Source organism: Monodon monoceros, unplaced genomic scaffold (assembly GCF_005190385.1).
Source record: "Monodon monoceros isolate NGI ecotype Baffin Bay Population unplaced genomic scaffold, NGI_Narwhal_1 Super_Scaffold_3, whole genome shotgun sequence".
Taxonomy (NCBI): Eukaryota; Metazoa; Chordata; class Mammalia; order Artiodactyla; family Monodontidae; genus Monodon; species Monodon monoceros.
Genome location: NW_021703780.1, coordinates 13405166 through 13420580, shown reverse-complemented (window position 1 = coordinate 13420580; position 15415 = coordinate 13405166). Strand labels below are relative to the sequence as shown.

At 48.9% G+C, this 15415-nt stretch overlaps 1 protein-coding gene across 1 annotated transcript in view; it reads right to left on the bottom strand.

The window, feature by feature from the left end:
- The window catches only part of GMPR (guanosine monophosphate reductase), a 40811-nt gene extending 27904 nt beyond the window's left edge, over positions 1 to 12907 (bottom strand). Inside the window, 5 exon segments of the mRNA XM_029244478.1 lie at positions 302 to 475; positions 3523 to 3606; positions 5809 to 5928; positions 12498 to 12838; positions 12841 to 12907. Coding sequence (XP_029100311.1) covers positions 302 to 475; positions 3523 to 3606; positions 5809 to 5928; positions 12498 to 12838; positions 12841 to 12907 — 786 coding nt within the window.
- Between the last annotated feature and the right edge of the window lie 2508 nt (positions 12908 to 15415).

The following is a 15415-nucleotide window of genomic DNA, read 5'->3' as shown; positions in this document are numbered from 1 at the left end:
AATATACCCTTTGTTAAGCAGTGACACAGACCTTGGTTTAACGGTCTCACATGGTAAGAAACACTTGATAGTTAGCAGAGACGAAGACCTTATGGCATTGATCTGGATTTTATATGTATATTTTTAGAGCAGAGCCAGTTTTCAGATCTTCGTAACTGCTGCCTCTCCTTTTCCTGCTGATTCTCAACTAGTCTGCTAAGAAGGAGGCACCAAAAGCTACGAAGAGAACACAGCTCCCCGGACACCCCACACACGTCTTCTCTGCTTCCCCATCCAGAGGAGGTCGTCCCACCATACCTACCATAATGGTGTGTTCTGGAAATCTGGCCCGGACGAGCTTCACGAATTCCACAAAATGTTCCGAGTATCCATTGGCCACATCCAGGCAAATAAACTTGACCTGCGGCACGGCTTCCAGGATGCTGCTCATCTTTTCCAGATCATTCTTCCCACTGCCCGAACTCACGGCTATATGCTGTACCAAACAAACCAAGAGGCGTAAGACACGAACAGTAACCCTGCCTCCATCCACGCACCTGTTCTGGGCACAGCACCGTGACCCTCCGAGGTTCACCCTGATCAGACAGACACACAGTGGACTGGCTCAAGAAACATGCAGCAGCAGAGGTAAAGGAGACTGACTTCTTCAGTTACCTGAACTGACTCTGCCGTCTGTCCCACCATTAAACTGCACATATCCTGAGCCCTGGACCTCAGCCACACAATCTCATGCCTGGCTCTTGTTTCATTTCCTCAAGCTCTCCACGTGGAACTCGGAACCGTGGAGCTGCTGGTGCAAATTCTCCTCCAGGAGGAGAGGAGAGGTAAAGAGAGCCAGGGTGGCTGGTCTGCTCAGGTTCCCGTGCCAAAGCCGTGGCCATCACCCTGAGCATCTCACTTAGGCGGCAGGAAGGAGGGAAAGATGTCTAAAACCCCTCTGATAAAACCCCTTCCTGTTTTCCTTTTCACTCCCGATGCAACATTATCGCAACATGCAAATCGTAACCTGCACCGGTTGCCGCCAGTCTTAGCGTCTCCATTCTAGAGGCAAAATGTCCCAAAGTGCGAGAATGAATGAGCCCCGAAAGGATCCTCCCCATCGGCACTGGGACGTGCTTACACCTGAAGCCAGCACAGTCTCCTCCGTGACACCCTCTCCCCCAAGCTCCTCAGCACTGGCGCTCTCCAACCCACCCCACTGCTCCGCTCAAAATCTGCTCTTTGGATTGTAGTAATTTATGCCTCAACAAAACTAACCCATGGGATTGTGGCCAGAGTCGGCATCTCACCTTTCATGAGATATTTATATTTTATAAATTTATATAATGTTTATATTCTAACTCATATTTCTAAACTATAAGCCACAGACGAGGGACATATCTGAAAATCCTTTGCTATTCCCCCCAAATCACAACAGTGTAGCTACAACTCAGATACTGAATGTAAGCAGACTGGTAACGTGATACATATTCACTCCAATTTTCACTCCTCCTGTTTACGGTCTGACCTGTGCCCCAAATCCACACGTTCTTTCCCTCCCACTGAGTTCTGCTACCATTTTTATTTTCTCCATCATTTCTGTTACAGTTTAGCAGGTGAAACTCAAGATTGGTTAGTTTCCCTCTGTGCCACTGAGTTTGTACCATGTTCCCTTTTTAACGAGCTCTAATTTGGTGGGAGTGGGGCAGTAAGTGAAATGAGGACACTTGGTAATGAAAAAGCCAAGGTTCTGATGAATCATGCACTGCTGGAAACTCATGCTCCCCAAACTTCATCCAGAGAAGAGGGGAAGAAGGTGAACCAGAGATAATCCATTAGAATAAAATATGGCAAAAAGGAAGGACCCACTAGTGAGCCAGAACTATTTTATCTCTGAAACCACCTTCTCCCCAATCAAAATCCACACATAGTCAAGGCACAGAAAAAAAGAAAAAAAAGAAGCCAGTGTAACTTCAAAAGCAGTACAATAGGAAGTCATTTTCCAATCACAGATGATCTCACCATGTAGAAAAGCATCTAAATGCAGAGATTCCTCTATGGCATTGACGTAGAACCATTGAAGTGTGCCAGGATCAAAGTCTGGTGTGTTCTACCCGGACTTTTGTTATTTTCAAACTGCTTTTTTTTTTTTTTTCAGTAACAGTGTTACTGAGATATAGTCAAAAACAATTCACCTTTGAAAGTGCACAATTCAATGGTTTTAGTATTTTTGGAGTTGTGCAACCATCACCACAATCAATTTTAGAACATATCACCCCAAAAAGAAATTCCCACACCCTTTAGCCCTCACCTCTCATCCCACAGCCTTAGGCAACCACTAATCTACTTTCTGTCTCTGTCTCTACAGGTTTGCTTATTCTGGACATTTCACGTAAACACAATCATGTACACAGCCTTTTGTGTCTGGCTTTTTCACTTGGTAAAATGTTTAAGATTCACCCATGTTGTAGCATGAATCAATATTTCATTCCCTTTCACTGATGAATATTCCATTGTATGGATATACCAGATTTCGTTTATTCATTCAACAGGTGATGGACATTTGGGTTGTTTCCACCTTTTGGCTATCATGAATGATACTACTGTGAACATCTGTGTGCAAGGTTTTGTGTGAACATACAGTTCTGTATCTGTTGGGTCTATACTAGGAACAGAATTGCTAAGTAATATGGGAACTCTTATGTTGAACCTTCTGAGGAACTGCCAAACTGTTTTCCACAACAGCTGCACCACTTTACGTTCCCACCAGCAATGTAGGAGGACTCCAATTTCTCCACATCCATGCCAACACTTTTTATTATCTGTCTTTTTGATTAAAGCCATCCTAGAGGGCATGCTGTTTATTCCGCTCCATTATATTCAGCTCCAATTATAACAACTTGCTATAATTAGGTATCTTTTCTGGTCAAAAGGCATGCTTAGAACGGACCCGTTCCCCGGAAGGAAACACTGCCAGGTCCTCTGCAAGTTCTCGTGATAGAACACTTCACTTCTCAAGGGAAAAAAGATATTCCTTGCAGGTAAATCCTAATGTTTTTTAAAAAAGAATACAGTACAGGCTTCCTTGGCAAATTCTTGGCGATGATCAACGGCTGGGGGACCACTACTGCCTTCCCCCAGTTTCTCCTTAGGACTCTGTGTGTCTATCTGCTGCCAATTCAAATCCTTTTGACAACCCTAAAGATTTTCTTCCGAGTAAGCATGGACATATATACACTACCAAATGTAAAATAGATAGCTAGTGGCCACATAGCACAGGGAGATCAGCTTGGTGCTTTGTGACCACCTAGAGGGGTGGAATAGGGAGGGTGGGAGGGAGACGCAAGAGGGAGGAGATATGGGGATATATGTATACGTATAGCTGAATCACTTTGTTATAAAGCAGAAACTACACACCACTGTAAAGCAATTATACTCCAATAAAGATGTTTAAAAAAATAAAATAAATAAAACAAAAATTGAAAAAAAAATATTTTCTTCCCCCTGCAACAAATGTAATTTATAACCAGGGTGGAGTCATACCTGCAGACATTCTGGGTGATTAGCGGCAAAGAGCTTCCAGTCATCCAGGGTGTAATGCTTGTGAATTGCTGTAAGCATGGAGTGCTAGGAAATAAAACAGCACCATTAGGATGAGAAGTCAAGGGAGTTCCACTCCCCCTTCCTCCATATGACAAGGGGGATCCACCAATACAAAAGCATCCGGTGTTCCAGCCCCTCAGGCTTAATTTGCTTTGAATATGCTCCTAGGAGGCCCAAACAGATGAAAGTGTAACTAGGGAAATCACAAAACCGTGTTTTCCACTCTAATCTGATCAGACAACACAGCATTCAAGATTTAGGAGGCAATGCCAGGAGGCAGGGGGGTGGAGTAAGGGAGAATTCTCAGAGCCCTGGGCAGCCCACACTCGACTGAGGCCGAGAGCAGCACAGAGCGCTGGTCCCCTGCCCGTCAGCAGGGCAGCCTGAGGGCAAAGTTATGCTTAGTCAACTCCAAAGAAGCTCAACTTCTACCTGAAAGTTCTTCTTTGGGTTCACAATCTAAACATCTCCTGCTAAAAGCTAAACCCATCAGGCAGTTGGTATTCTTGAGGGAGGGAAGTACATAAATCATAATTCTAAATCTATGACTATCAACCCAGCAAGCGTTTACTGAACACCTACTTTGTGCAAGCGCTTCGCATACGTTATTTCATGTGCTTCTCAGGACTTTGTGTAGCAATAGTAGTTTCGCGGGCAGAGATGGGGCTTAAGAAACTTAAGGTTAAGAAATTTAACAATCGCTTGGCCAAAAAGGGGCGAAGGCCAGAATCACACTCAAATCTGAATGCGGAACCCAGGCTCCTCCTCCTGTATCAGGGCCTCGCTCCTAACTTCTCTCAGTTCCCTCTCCTAAAATTCTACGACTTTATTAATGCAAGACACTAACTCAGTGGATCTTAGAAATGGAAGATTCGTGGACCCACACATGATTAGCTATTTCAGTGCATACTGTCTCATTCATGGGGAGTCTTTCCTGTGCAAATGGGAAGAGCACAGCAAGTTCTCCGTTCTTCGCGGACTACTAATCTGATATGTGAATTCATCAGGGCTATCTATTGCCCCGATTCCATGCATTTTTACGCAAACACGCAATTCATTAGTAGCCACGGCTGATCACAGCAGAGGGAGGAGAAGATAGGGAGCAAAAAATACAAATTCCTTTTGCAATTAATTTATTAGCCTCTGGCCCAAAGCTCACTGGGGGCTAAGGGCGGACAGACGAGGCAACTGATCCTGGACTCAGACAGACCACCCCCCACTCCATTTTGTGACTTCATAATTTGTTTGAAAATCTCCCTTCTAATCACGGGGTAATAATGAATCCCAGCACCTCCTGAGGTTAGACATGCTGTCCACAGCAAGAAGCTCTTTCAACTAATTGGATTTGTCTTTTCACTTGGCAGGCATTAGCTACGGAAATAGGTGCACATAGTCTGTACATCAGAAGCAGACATTTCACATCTATGATGAATAAACGCACCGAACCTTGGACACAAATGCAGACACAGATGTGTGAGATGAAGATTTTGCCCGCAAATAACTTTGTTTTTATTTTTCTAAAGCCAGGGCACTAGCTACTCCCTTCACAGGCAATGAGACAGCAGCTGGTTCAAGGGACCCTGAGCTTGTACTAGTATCTGTTGGTGTAAGTTGGGAGACAAATCCCTTATTCTGGAGTCAGTCTGGGTTTGAAATCTTGGCTCAGTGACTACCTGCCTAAATGCCTTGAGCCAAGTGACCTCTCCTCTCCTTCTCTGCCTCGATTTCCTCATCTGTATAAGGAACCCACCTGTATGAGCTGTGACCACATCATACACGTTACAATCAGTGCTTGGCATCTAAGTTTTCTCCATAATGATGTAATAAATGCTACAGAACAGACGAAGAGGTTCTGTCTTCATTTTAAAGGTGCTGTCACTCTTGTATTAATACAACACTCATCCAACTGTATAATATGGCACAATGTCCAACTTCTTTTTGTGTCTCTAATTTCCAAAAGGATCACGAGCATTTTCAAGAAAGAAATGGATGCAGGTCTAGACCATCTCCCTGAAGGCAAAGTCCAGACTCCATCCACCTTCTGATGGAAGAGAGAAAAAGAAGTGCCTGTAGCAACAATCAGACTCAGAACCAAATAGTTCGGCCACAGCGAATGACCTGAAGTGTCTCACTTTTCTCCTCTTCCCTGTGTCTGAGTAAGTCCAGGGTGGGCTACTGACCACCTGTCCAGTGTGCTTCTCAGAGGCAAAAAGCCCACCGTCCTACCTGTGACATCACCACTGCCATCTCAAACGTCCCCACGGTGTCCATGTTGGCCACAATGATGGGAATCCCCGAGTAGGTCTGCTTCGAGTTCCGAAATGTGAAGCTTCGCTCGAGATCCACCTGTTGCAAAAGGGAAAAGAAGTCCTTGGCTCGTTACGTGATTTGGGTAGAACTTCTAGAGTTTGGAGCAAGTGGAAAGGACACAAAGGAAGTGTATGTCCCTCGGTCCCTGGATTCTCTTAGGGATTGGGCCAGGGGTTCCAAAGACAGGTGAGTCCCTGAGGAAATGGAGGCATGGGTTGTTATCCAGGTGCAATAACTGAACTGGGGTCCTTACAACCCTCAAGCACCAGTACAAGGCACCGCATGTTCTGCCATCAAGCCCAGCCTCCAAGTCAAAAGCTCCCCGCTTCAACAGCCTCTCCCACCCCCCTGCCACCTCTGGCCCCAGCCTGGTTCATAATAGCCCGAAGCACCCACATACAAGTCACCTTTCCCCACTTCCAAGCACTGGAGGAACAGCTCCCCTTCTGGGAAAATCCACTCCACTCTTCTCTGCCAACCAAGGCCCTCCCTTTAATTCTCACCTTCCGAGAGAACCGGGCAATCCAAATTCACCCTGCAGTCAGCTGCAACCCGTAACTCCCTCAGCCCTTCAACCTTCTCAGCCACTTTGTAACTACCAGCATCTTTCAGAGAGCCACAGGAGGAAGGACGTTGCAGCCATGTCTGTGCACATAACCACTTGTTCCTTTGGCTTGCAAACAGCTCCAGTTCTACCGTAACTCCAACCTCAGCGTATTTATGACCAACTCAAGCGACAGGGAATCCAGAACGAGAGCTAGGCCAGGAAGGCGGGCTCAGCAAAAGCAGTGGGTAGGGCCAGGCGCTGGCCAAGAGCTAGCAGAATCGAAATCACTCCTTCGACCCAGGGCAGATCCCGGGCCTGTATGCGCACAGATGCAGCGGCTCATCCTTCCCCTGCTCTGCTCTTATCCCAAGCCCCCCACCCCACCCCCCCGGCAGGCTCAACTTCCCAGGCTGGTTTCTGGCTGGGTTTGGGCAATGGGGTCACTGGTGGGACATGGGAAGACAGTGGGGGAGGTGGCCCTGGGTGTAGTCAGAGTAGTTCTCCCAGACCCCCTCTGCCTTGGCCTGCATGGTCTTGGTGCCAGCTCACAGAGTGATCCCAGGCCTTGGAAACCTCCCCTTTGGGAGTGGGTTGTCTGCTGCCAATCTCTGGGGTCCCTCGGTATTCCATCCGGTGTCTCAGCTGTGTCACAATGCCTTGTATTAAATTTCCTGTTTTAAATATTCAGCAATGTTCGTTTCCTCAGCAGGACCCTGAGGGATACAGCCCCTCCTGGAAAGGGGCACTTCCCCAAGGAGAACTGGCAGGACAAACACAGGTGGAAATCTTAAGCTTCTGCAAGAATTTGGACCTACATTAATCCTGGCTGACTGAGGACAGCAGCGGTAATCATTTCCTACCAGTATTTATCTAGAGGCTTCTTCTATTTTTTCATTGGAGGTAACTTTCACCTTGCCATCAACGTATCAGAACACCAGGGGGCACCTCAGGTCCTTTTCACACCTCGCGCTCCCCCACCCCAGAAGGCTTCCTGGGCTAACAAGGTCATAAACATGGCGGCGCTGGCCTTAAACAGCAATCAGTGAGGGGAGATGAGATGCTGTCACTGCCGGAGCACTTGTGGAAGGCAGCTCATCCCTTTCCCCACTTCCTTCATTACCATCCTTGGTTCTACTTCAGTGAAGCAAGTTCGATCTGCATCCTGAAAGGTAACTGAGGGGATCTATTAGTTGCACCCTTCTGGGCTGCTAATGGCGTGGACATTTTGGCTTTCAGGCTTAAAACAATCGGAATTCCTTCGTCTCAAATTACTTATACTCCTTCCAAGAAACGTGAGGAGGGCTGCCACGCTCTGCACCCAGCTGAGCTCACAGTGGGTTTTTCTTGGCGCTGCAAAACAGCTCTCCATGGAAAAGGTCAGCCTTGGCAAAGAACTCTTCCCCTCACTTCTACTCTCCTGCATACGACGGAGCCTACGCGATCCTTAATTCTAGGAACGAGAAATAAAATATCTTCCCCGACCTTATCCACGCAGACAGAAGGACACAGACACACACACACCCGAGATGACCAGTTGTTCACGGAGAGAAATATTTTAAATATTCTAGCCACCAGAAACAAAACTTGGCACTTAACCTGCCACAGCTGGTCCACGCACCAAATATAGCACCTCCAAACACTCTCTCTGCTAAGCCTGGTTTGAAAGGGCACAGGAAGTAATAAGCCACCCCTCTCCAGCCTCAATAATGCATGTTTCTGCTGTTCTTTAAACATACCTTCGTCATAATCCTGCAGCCCAACATTTGGGGGCCCCAAAATACAAATAGAGGCCCACCTGCCACGTTTCTAAACATCTCAACGTTATGAGCAACGTGTAAGAAGGTGCTACACAAATTTTGTTCTATCCTCCTGCCTTTACAACACAATTTCATCAATGACCTGGAAAGCACCAGAACATGGTGCCGTGGGAGCCAGCCCTGGCCCCTGTCTCTTCCCACGCACATCCTTCTGGGCCCACATGGACACCCCAGTCTGCACAGTAAGCTCCATGCACACATGTCCATCCCCGCAAACAGCGGCCACCTGGCCACTCTGAGGTTAGAGGCGAGCATATCGGCAGCAAGGCTGGCCCTTGAGAAACACACCTGGGGAAGAGGCCCCCCGTGCAGGCCTTGGAATCAGCTTGAAATCATGTGGGCAGGAAATCCAGGATCCTGAGTATCTGGAGCATGGCCTAGAGGGAAAGGGCCAGCCCTCAGCCCTGCCCAGTGAGGAGGGGATGGGGGAGCAGAAGTGGAGCCCGGGGCAGGGGCCTCTTTTCCCTAAATCTATGGCTGGTGCTGATTAAAGCAATTCTCTTATTAGAGTATTCATTATCTGTCTCACCTGTAGACTGTAAGTCGAAGCGTAGGGGCAATGCCTTTCATCTCTGTGGTCCCAGTGGCTCAAAAAGGGTGGAATAAATTAATGTCTGGCTGAGGGGTAAGGATGAGATTGTTTTGGCCCCCAGCCTTTCAGGGCAATGCGTGGTAGGCCCCAGCCTGGCCCTCTGAACATGCTCGGTCTCCTGGAAGTTTCACCATCAGGTGTCAGGATTCAGAGATGAGCATGCAGCCACACACAGTACCAGAGAGCCACGGGGTTCCACAAATGCAAAGGCTCCGGTGGCCAGTCTGTGTGCACACCAGAATCACGGTGGGATGACTCCCAAAATACACATGCTCAGGCCACCCCTAACTTAAGAAATCAGAACCTTTGTGTTGGAGACCACATGTGTATCTTGGAGTGTCTCCCCAGGTGATTCTGATGCATTAAGAGCAAGCCTCATCACACCCTCCAACGTTACAGGGCAAAATTTACAGAAGCTGTTACGGTTTGAACTGTCTCCCCAGAAAGGTAGTGAAATACCAACCATCAGTACCTGTGCACGTGACCTTACTTGGAGATAGGGTCTTTGTGGATAATCAAGGTAAGATGAGGTTGTTAGGGTGGGCCCCATTCCAGTATGAACTGGTGTTCTTATAAAAAGGGGAAATTTGGACAGAGACACACAGAAAGGGAGAATGCTGATTCAAGAGGAAGACAGAGATCAGAATGATGCATCTACAAGCCAAGGAACACCAAGGTTATGTGTAAACAACCCGAAGGCAGGAGAGAGGCTTGGAAGATTCTTCTCCCTCACAGCCCTCAGAAGGAACTGCGAGACAATACATTTCTGTTGTGTAAGTCACTCAGTCTGCAGTACTTTGTTACGGCAGCCCCAGGAATCTAATACAGAGCCCCGGTAATAAAATAACTAGCTCAGAGCTTGGAAGAACCCAGGCCTCCTTTCTCCCAGCCGATAGTCTCTCTACTCTGCCATGGTCTCATTCCCCTCGGGCCAGCCTGCTGTCCACTGAAGCTGGACCAGAACTCACCAGAACCGGTCCACTTGTCACTGGACTACTGGTGAAAAAACGACTAAGGAGTCTTAAGGAGACTGACAGCTCGTCAGGTCATGTCTTTTCTGTCCCAGGACAAGTAAGTGGCCAATTTTCCAGTGCAAATTCCTCCACTGTCTGACTTCCAAAGTTATGGTTGTGTAAAGTTTGCAGTTTTCAAAAAAAATCTTCCTAGCTTAAGGACTAGGGTGGGACACTGGAACAAGAAATGGGTCCCAAGGAAGAAAATGCCCAGGGAGTCAAGGGATGATGTCACCTCCCCAGAATGTCAAAGAAAGACAAAGTTCTTGCCCAACTGACAACCATGTCACTTCCTCTGAAAAGATTACCCAAATGCTCCCACACAGCCCTGTGGCCCTTTATTCTTGTGGCCCAAAGCCTTGTGAAGACATGAGCATGGGCAATGGATGGGCAGTGAGGATGACTGCCGATCTGTTACAACCACAGGAAGGCAACCTGGGCCATCTCCACCTGCAGCCTTTGCCTCTAGGAGTTGACCTCAAATTCATTTTATGTGACACTTGTGGAAATCCCCTTGCAGAAGCACTAAACCTCCGAGTGGAAGGGCACTCTGCCTTTCTCTCCATTTCCTGCTCACAGCAGCAGGCCCAGCTCTTAGCAAAACTGCTGCAGTGATAAATCTTGTCAGTTGTCATAACTCTCCCTTCCCAGCCAGACTCTGCTTTCACAGGGTATGCTTTACTCTCCTGGCACCACTCAGATCTGCTCTCTGGTTAGGCTCAAAGTCCGGTCATTTACCATTTAGTTTCAAATTTACACTCAGGTATCCTTCTGCCTGGGGGCATATATTTAGGACTCTATCTGGTCGTACAATGCAAAGTTTTCATCTGCTTACAAGAAATTTCAGGCATCCACAAGCAAACTGAGAACACCTTGAGAGGGGATTAGAGGTCCACCTAGATCCCTGAACATCACTGAAGCAGGCAGCCAGGTGATACCGGGTGGCCAGCAGGTAGCTAAACCATGACGGGAACCAAATGGAAAGGCAACGCCAGTGAACTCAGGTTTCCAGGCAGGGACCTGGCAAACGTGGAAATATGAAAACACTTCTCAAGGACACAGAGATCTCACTGCTATGTGTACATGTAGACTGCAAGGTGTCATGGGAAGCTGGGACATCAACACTTTCAATCAGCCCAAATTATGAAACCAAATGATGCACGACAACGTCACACGATTCCCTGGGAAACAGTAATTCGTTTTATTACATAATCCTGAGTTTCACCTTCACAAGAGGTTTCCTGCTTCAGAAAATACACATAATATATCCTTGTTTTAAACATATAACTTTTCTTAAAGTAAGTTTCTCTCTACTAAGTGAATTGTGAACATGTTGACTATTGAGGCCAACAAATTACTAGTCTGCCCAGAATCCCCACATCTCATCTTGGCCTGGACTCAGGTACCAGCTACTGCTTAGACTTCAGGAGACCAAGGCCTGCGATCGCAGCTGTTCATTGCTCTTCTGTCTGCCCCCGCTCTTTAGCACCCGGGAGGACACAATAGAGGACAAGAACAGAGTTGAGCAATCCAGGGGGATAAGGGTTAATCATTCCTCGCCTCTTCCAGTCCTGGCTCCAGCTGCCAACCCTCCTGCTTGAGAAGGTGAGTTGGGAGGGCCTGGTCATTGGCTAAAGCAGCAGCAGGCTTCCTTAATTCAAACAAGCCCTCAGCTGGCAGCACCAGGCACTGCAGTTAGGAGTCAGGCGGGGGCACCGGCAGGCAGCCCGGGGCCTCGCAAGGGGATTTATTTATGGTCCGGGGAGCGGGACGGATGGAGCAGTAGTCTGGCTCGGTCTCCTGCTGTTTACTTCTCCAGCCCCCGCTTCCAGACCCAGCAGTCTCCTCCCCTTCGGCTCCAGCTCTCGGCCCGCCACGCAAAGCCACGGTCACCGGGACACACGACTCCGGGGGACTCTGCCTTTGTGTGCAACTAGTTTATCCTTCACAGCTTGACCTTCCTCCTGCCCCCCTCCCTGGCTATGTCCAGTCTGGTCTCCACCTGTTCCTCAAGCTTCGCTCTCATCAAGGCAGGACCAGCAATAACGCCTCCACCCCTACTCCCGCACCCCAGTGCTCCCAGCTTCCCAAACGCTGGGCTGGACTCAAGCGGTCCAGTAAGTGGGTGCCATCAGGCACAGGTCTGCAGCCCCACTCCCAGAAATCCACTGAAACGCAGAAAGTAAACCCTGAACTTTTGCCCCGGCGTTTCCCTGTTTTGCAGGCGTTTTTTAAAAATTCCATTGCTGTACCTGTTACTAAAGCAGCCAGAGTTCCCCGCACTGAGAGACACTGCCCCAAAATCTCCTCTCCCTTTATACTTCGTCTCTGCTCTGTGTACCACCCCCCCGCCATCCTCTCTAAGTCACTTGGCCCCTTGGTCTTCGCTCCTCTGGGGTCTAGTTCTATTGCGTGCTTCCCCTCGCCCACCCGACCGGACGGATTTAGAATTTTAGGCCGGAGTCGGACCCCTTAAAGACACCTCCAGTCCTGGCAGGGAACCAGCTGCCCTTCCCCCTTCTACAGTGGTGAGGAGGGCAAAGGGGGTCAGCGTCCCACAGATAAAGCTAGCAAGGCTGGCACATCCCAGCGCCTTGCACCCACCTCCCCCGCGCCACCCGGGCAAAATATCCCACCTCGGCTCGGCTCTTGAGGCTGCTTCGCTTGGGTCGGAGCAGGACATCCTTGAAATCCAGCTTGAGGTCGGCATCTATGCGGGGCATGGCGCCGGCGGCGCGCTCGGGCCGGCGCGGCGGGAGCCCGCAGCTCCTCCCTGCGGCACGGGCTGGGGGGCGGGAGCAGCCGGGGCTTGCGGGGGAGTGGGGAAAGGGGGCGGGGCGGCAGGAACGCGGGGCTTGCTGTGCCGCGGCGGGTGCTCGGCCGGGCGCGTACGCCGCGCCCTTAAGGCCTGCGGACACCTGCAGCCGCGATCGGCCCGCCCCGCGCCCTGGGGGCTCCGCCCCGGCCCCGCTCCCCGCCCCCCCGGCCGGGGCCCAGGGGACGGGGGAGGGGGAGGACCGACGAGCTGGGGACAGACCAGACGCATGCTAAGAAACCCGCTTGTGTGACATCTTTAACCACCTCCCGCCCCTGTTGACGGCCTTGCTCATCGCGATGACCGAAGTGGCGGGGATTGGGGAGGAGAGGGAATGCACACCGTCTTGTCTGTCACCGACGTCCCCTATAGGGAGACTGGGCATGTGACCGCCTTACCCGAGGAAAAGTCCTCCCCTTGAAAGGCTTCCCTTCTCCTTTCTCTAATTTCAAGCCCCGTGCGCCCATCAGGCGCTGAGTCACACCTCTCACGTGCCAAAAACTAAGAAATCCCTGGGAAGTTGGATCGAATTAGGAAAAGAGAGTGGGCAGGTGAGTCTATTTAGCAGCAGTGGGCTCGTTGAGGCAATTTTTGAATTCCCTTTGGATTTCAGGGGTTGGTTGGTTTGCATAAAAGTGTGAGGGCTGTAGTCAGCGCAGATTCTGGGATTCGAGGGACCTGAGTCCCTCTGAGAGTTATGGGTGATGTCAGTTTACTTTTTTTTTTTTTTTTTTTGCAGTACGCGGGCCTCTCACCCTTGTGGCCTCTCCGATTGCGGAGCACAGGCTCCGGACGCGCAGGCTCAGCGGCCACGGCTCACGGGCCCAGCTGCTCCGCGGCATGTGGGATCTTCCCGGACCGGGACACAAACCCGTGTCGCCTGCATCGGCAGGCAGACTCGCAACCACTGCACCACCAGGGAAGCTCGTCAGTTTACTTTTAACTCGCTTGTTGACCACACGGAGCCGTCATTATGCATTAGGAACATGCTTAAGTGCTCGGCCTGCACCTGTTCGTTCACTCCACAACAACCCAAATGAAGGAGCTGGTTTGCAGATAAGGCAAATGAGGACCGTATAAAGGAAATAATTTGGCCAAGGTCTCAGTAAAGTTAAATATAAATCTCTCAGTCCTTAAAACTTACTACAACGTTAGCTAAAGCTGCTTTTGTCCTGGGACCTCTCTGCCTGGGTTCAAAACCTGACCCCACCACTTTATAGCTGGATGACCTTGGTGGAGTCACTTAATTTCTCTAAACCTCAGTTTTCTCATAAGTTAAAAGGCGAAGAAAAACGTTTAATGCTAACCTCTCCCAGGTTTTGGGGAGAATTAAATTGTGTGTGTCTCCCATAGTTAATAAATGGTAGCGATTTATTTGGGGTCACACGTTACATTATGTGCTTTATGCTTTATATCCTCAAACTAGATTGCAACCTGCACAAGGCAGGGATCACCTTTCATTTTCTTCAGTTGTCTGTAGGCTCGACCTGTTCTCAATGAACTCATATTTGGTACAGCTGACCATAAAGACACATCAAAATATTCATTTAACACAAATTCTGCAAATGATAAAATTCTTAGCCATTCCACTTGCTCTCATCATCTTTGTCCCACAGGAAGTTCTTGAAGTTCATGAAAGGAAACGAAGGTTATCTGGGAGAGAATGAAAGTTGCCACAATTAGTTGAGCCGACGAAATATTTATGACCCTTATTGAATCGTTGTGAGGCCGCCAGCTGGGCCGCTTATTTTCAAAGTAGTGAAAGGGAACTTAATTCTGATCTTAAATTCCTAATTAACAAAATAAAGGGCTTCCCTGGTGGCGCAGTGGTTGAGAGTTTGCTTGCCTATGCAGGGGACATGGGTTCGTGCCACGGTCCGGGAGGATCCCACGTGCCGCAGAGCGGCTGGCCCCGTGACCCATGGTCGCTGAGCCTGTGCGTCCGGAGCCTGTGCTCCGCAGCGGGAGAGGCCACAGCAATGAGAGGCCCGCGTACCGCAAAAAAATAAATAAATGAATAAAAGTAAAATATAATTATTCTATGGTATGGTTATTTAAAAATGATCGTCCCAAGAGGGAAAAGAAACTAACCTTATTAAGCATCTACCTAGGGTTAAAGTTACAGGGGTGAATGTGGGCTTTATAGTCGTTATTACCTACGATGTCTTAAAGCAGCGGTCCCCAACCTTTTTGGCACCAGGGACTGGTTTCATAACAATTTTTCCATGGACATAGGTGGAGGGGGGGATGGTTCAGGCAGTAATGTGAGTGATGGGAAGCAATGTAAGCGGCAGATGAAGCTTCGCTCTCTTGCCCGCTGCTCACCTCCTGCTGTGCGGCCCGGTTCCTAACAGGCCACAGACCGGTACTGGTCTGCTGCCCTGTCTTAAAGGAAAAGTCTCCTTAGGGTGACATTGCTCGTTTACCGGGATGGTACTTCTCCTCTTGGTTTCTTGCCCACTCCCTTTCTATTAGGATAGAGATAGAAGCTCACTTTGCACATTTCATTTCCTTTCCTTCTGGAATGTTCCATCATACCTGCCCTCTTCCCAGGCACAAAATCATGTTCCAGGGGTCTCAGCTAAGAACTTAGAAGGGTAGAGGGGAAATTATTTTTTCTCTCCTACAATTTGTTAATTTAAGTTACAATCTTACCTAGTCTGTATGCAGTGTTGAAATAGTCACAAGAACATAAGGCTCAACCTATTTATAATTTAAATTTATTAGATTTATGAGTTA